Source organism: Talpa occidentalis, unplaced genomic scaffold (assembly GCF_014898055.3).
Source record: "Talpa occidentalis isolate TD23 unplaced genomic scaffold, MPIMG_talOcc4v2.1 talOcc4.12, whole genome shotgun sequence".
Classification (NCBI taxonomy): Eukaryota; Metazoa; Chordata; class Mammalia; order Eulipotyphla; family Talpidae; genus Talpa; species Talpa occidentalis.
In genome coordinates this window covers 17364913-17369322 of record NW_023601212.1, presented here as the reverse complement: position 1 = coordinate 17369322, position 4410 = coordinate 17364913, and the positions used below count along the sequence as shown (strand labels likewise).

The window sequence follows — 4410 nt, the reverse complement described above, 5'->3', positions numbered from 1 at the left end:
CTAGAAAGAAAGAAAGATACATCTCAGGGTTAGCTGGAATGCTGGAGGGGAGAGAGTGTCACGAAGCATTCAATAGGTTTAAGTGTAGACTAAGTCAGGATAGCTCTTACCATGGGCGATTAGAAAGGTTATTTCATTGGCTCTTCAGAGCAGGTAAACCTGTTCCTTTGTATAGGCAACATTAACAACTGGCTAATCAAGACTGTGATGCTTTCTGTTGAGTATCCAGTGCAGCTTGAGTTTCCATTTTTGAATACCCATCACCCTCAAATCTCATTTAGGATTTTCCCTCACCAAGAATTTACATGTAAATTCAGTTCTTACCTCTTGGAAGAACAAAATGAACATAACAAAGACTAAAGAAGAAACCATGCCTGCTGCTAAGTCTTAACTCTGCCTGGTAACATAATAAGACAAATAGGAGTAACCTGGCAGTTGGTGAAAATAATTTCTAATAGGCAGATCTTTAAGCTGTTTTGTTAATGGAGTTACTTATCTCATATTCAGGTTCCCTATTCTCATCTAAGCAAAGTCTCTTGATAATGCTGTATTTGAAACAACGGATATATACATCTTATGGTTTATTTTCCAAGAAAGTGACCTATCAGTGTTCTAGTATGTAATGTGTATGTTGCGCCCTACAGGAAATGAGATAAAAGGAAGCTGGGAGATCTCAGCTGCCAGTATTCTGAATTCTGCTGATGTTTTAGCCACAATTTACAGAAGGCCTTCCTTGTTTAGATTTTAATGATGAGCTTCAACACAGTAAAGCAGCTCAACAAAATTAAATTATCTCAGCTGTAAGAAAAGAGAGTAGAAAATTAGGAAGCTATGTAGCACCAACCTCCTTGTGTAACACATGGGTACATGTCATTGGATGGAGCTCACTGGGTTGGACAAGTTTCTGGCACATTAGACACAGCTTACAGGTGGCTGGAGCCTGCAGAGCAAAGGAAGAAAAGTCAAATGAGTAAGGAACCTGTGTCCCCTTGCTTTTCATGCCCATGATTGCATCCACTCATTCCATGTAGCAAAAAGATTTTACACCAAAAGAAATAAAGTTCAAATATAGATCCTTGCCAAAAGTACTTGCATTTTCCCATTTAGGGCTGTCAAGAACCCAGCTGATGAGATGAAAGTTTCTTCCTGCACCACTTATCAACCCACTCCCTCCTCACCCCCCAGACTCAACGAACATGCCAGTTTTCAAAGAAAAGAAGTCTTACATGTGAAGACCGTCCAGGATATGAAACTTGGGCAGAAGGCAAGAACATTGGAGTGTTGATTTGGGCCAATGGAGCAGGGAACAAGGCCCGGATCCGACCAAGTGGCTGTAGGCAGAAAGACTGTCAGAATAAGGGAAGAGCCAGCATAACAGAATATGTAATACAACGAAATCAATTGTTTCCCAGTCCAGCAAAGGAAAAAAGAGAATAGGCACCTAGACACCCATGACTGCAATGCTGCTTCCCAGCCCGAATTCTTCTGAAATCTGCCTTTCCCGACATCTCAGCAGGTCTAAGCACCTCCCCCCATACTAAACTCCCCCCACACCTTTTTTTACCTGAGTACTTGCTGCCATCCGCTCATGTTCTGCCAATCGTGCAGCTACCAACTGGATCAGCTCCTCCATGGTTAGGCCTGCCATGGTGGTTCGTGCTGTCTTGATTTGCTGAAGAATATTGGTCATTTGTGCCCTAAGAAAGAAAAATGTTGAGAAAGACTCTGTGCTATACTCATGGGGAATATCCATGGAACCACCCATTTTTAACCCGTATACATTTCAAATGAATATTTTTTTAAATGGATCTTAAAAAATACTTACTTATTGCATTGTGGGAACCGTGTCAGCAGCTTCTCCAGGATCTTCTCCAGTTTGTCTACTGGTTGGGGCCGGGGAGTTTCAGTAGAAGCCTTAACACCGCCCAAGCCTGGGGGAGGCGGGATGGAGGCGGCAGGGGGCACGTGTGGACCATGGGGGCCAACAAGGGAACCCAAGCCAGGGCTATTTCTCCCATGGGTGCCAGGAAGGGGTGGGGAAGGTTGGTTGGGCTGGGAAAGGGAAGGGTTCAGGATTGGGAAAGACAAGGAACGGGGATCTGCACTGGGCATAACCATGGGCATTGTGACCTGCCCAATGGAGAAGGGCATCCGAGGAGCCAGAGAGGGGCTGGGCTGAAACACCTGAAGCATGAAGTCTGTCTGCAGAAGAGAAGAGATGGTGGGCACGAGAAAGGAAGAAAAATCTAAGTTTAGGAAATTGGAGCAGGAATCAATGAGCAACTCTTGCACCAAGTATCCAATATCATTATATAAAGAAGTGAAAGACTCTAGGCTCTTGCCACCACCACAGAAAGGAGTCTCCCCAAAGGTGCCACCTACCTCTGATGGGGGTGGAGGCAAAGTGGGAGTAGGGATTTGAGGAAGACTGCTCAACTTGGCTCCATTCCTTACTAGCTGAATATGACTATTAAATTGGTCCTGAAAAACAGTGAAAGGAAAGGAATACTATTTACTGCTAAGTTGAATGAGCCGCTCTATAAAGGGAGCACCATCTAGTATCAGGAAACAAGGGAAATAGAAGGACAGGCCCTAAGTGGAAATGTAATAAATTCCTCCTGTCACCACAACTGTTTAAGCACAGATCAACTCTGACTCAATGATTGCCTAGTACCACACTTACCCGAACATTCTTTTTCATTATCCGAACTCCGTTCAGTCTTGTCTCCCACTCCTGTTTTGAACGAACAGTCTCTAGCGTTGGGGGAGTTGACCTTTTAAGAAATGAACAGTAATTGATAGAATTAAAGAAAGCCTAATTTCTAACTCTCTGAGGTAGGATAACAGTGGTTGGCTAATGGGTCTGGAAAGAAGAGTTGAGAGCAGGTTCAGAAGGCCAAGGTTCTAAGCTTTGCCTCATTTTAATTCCACCATTTTTTAAGTCAAATACTGGAGAAAAAGGACCAATCACAGAGAGAGAGCGCGTTCTTGCCTGCCGGAAAATGCCATAGGAGTCCTCCAGATACATGGTAGAAAAAGGTAAAAAACAAATCTCCTAAGATATTTGTTATGCTTTGATACATAAAAGATACTGTTTATACAAATAAGTAGAAAACAATAAACTGTAAAGGGGAAGAGTTAGAGTGAGGAAGTTTAGAATTCAGGAAGAGAAATCACTGAACAATTACTACTGCACAGAGATGGCCCTGAAATTTCTGTGAAGATAAAGTGCCAGACTAGCTAGCCTAGAGTTTCAAAAACCTAAACTAAAACAAACAAAAACCCCACAAAACTGCAAGACCATAAAAAATCTAGAATGGAAATGTACTTACTTAAGGTAAGTAAGGTGCAGTTCTGCCTCTTTTTCTGCTTCTTCTAATTTCAATACCAGCAATTCTTTCCGACTCTCTAGTGATAAGATCTAAAGAAACCACATACATATGCAAATACTTTATTAATTTTACACACATGGAGTTACCCACAGATAAATGTTCTATGGCTATTTGGTATATTTGTATGGCTTAGCTGTATATGAAACCAAAAGTATGTATCATTTGGAAGCCCTAAATCAAGGCCTTCAACATATCAGCTCTTCTCACCTCTGCCTTCCAGGCCCGCTCTGTCTCTTCCATAATGTTCCTATTAATTTCACCATCCTGATTCTTGAGTCTATCCAGTTCCATTTCCCACACTTCTCTGTAAGATAAGAAACCAAGAACAAATCTAAGCGGAGAAAGGAGTTTGCTAAGGGACACCAAGACAAAAGTAAAGCCCAAAATTGGCCTGCCAGTGTGTAATGGGACGTCATAGTCTAAGTGTTCACTTTAGATAGAGACATAATGTTGAAAATCATCAGTAATTACATAAAGACCAATATTTTAAAAATAAAAATATTTACATCTCCACTTGTTAAAATAAAGTCACCTAGAACAGGAACCAAAACCTACTAAAGGCAAAATGTTCTTTCTGTGTTGAAGGACAGTTCAGAATCATTACAGTATTCCATTTATTTCCCAACTTGTCTTTTAGTATGGGTATTGAAGAATGCAGGATCAAACATGGAAGTCCATTTAATACTTATCTCTAAAGTAGCTGTCACCAATTCACTACTAAGCACATAGTTTATGGGTTTACAGATTTTCACATTTCCTCAGCTGTAGTAAACAATCTTCAAAAGGAAAAAGTATTCTCTTCACACCTCAGGACTTCTCATTCTCATCAGTTTTCTCCATTCTTATGCCCCACCCTGGTCCTATCCTTAGACTGTAATATACACACACTCAAGATTGGGGTGACCAATTGTCCCAGCTTGCCCGGTACTAGGGGATTCCCCAGGATGTGGGCCAGTCACCTACCTAAGGATTAAAGATGTCAATAAAGGAACAGAACCAGCAAAAGAATTTTCTTGTA

At 41.5% G+C, this 4410-nt stretch overlaps 1 protein-coding gene across 1 annotated transcript in view; it reads right to left on the bottom strand.

Moving 5' to 3' along the window:
• RNF214 (ring finger protein 214) overlaps positions 1-4410 on the bottom strand; it is a 46082-nt gene that overhangs the window by 7838 nt on the left and 33834 nt on the right. Inside the window, 8 exon segments of the mRNA XM_054693130.1 lie at positions 845-940; positions 1227-1331; positions 1565-1697; positions 1826-2202; positions 2383-2481; positions 2684-2774; positions 3333-3421; positions 3600-3696. Of these exon segments, the coding sequence (XP_054549105.1) occupies positions 845-940; positions 1227-1331; positions 1565-1697; positions 1826-2202; positions 2383-2481; positions 2684-2774; positions 3333-3421; positions 3600-3696 (1087 nt within the window).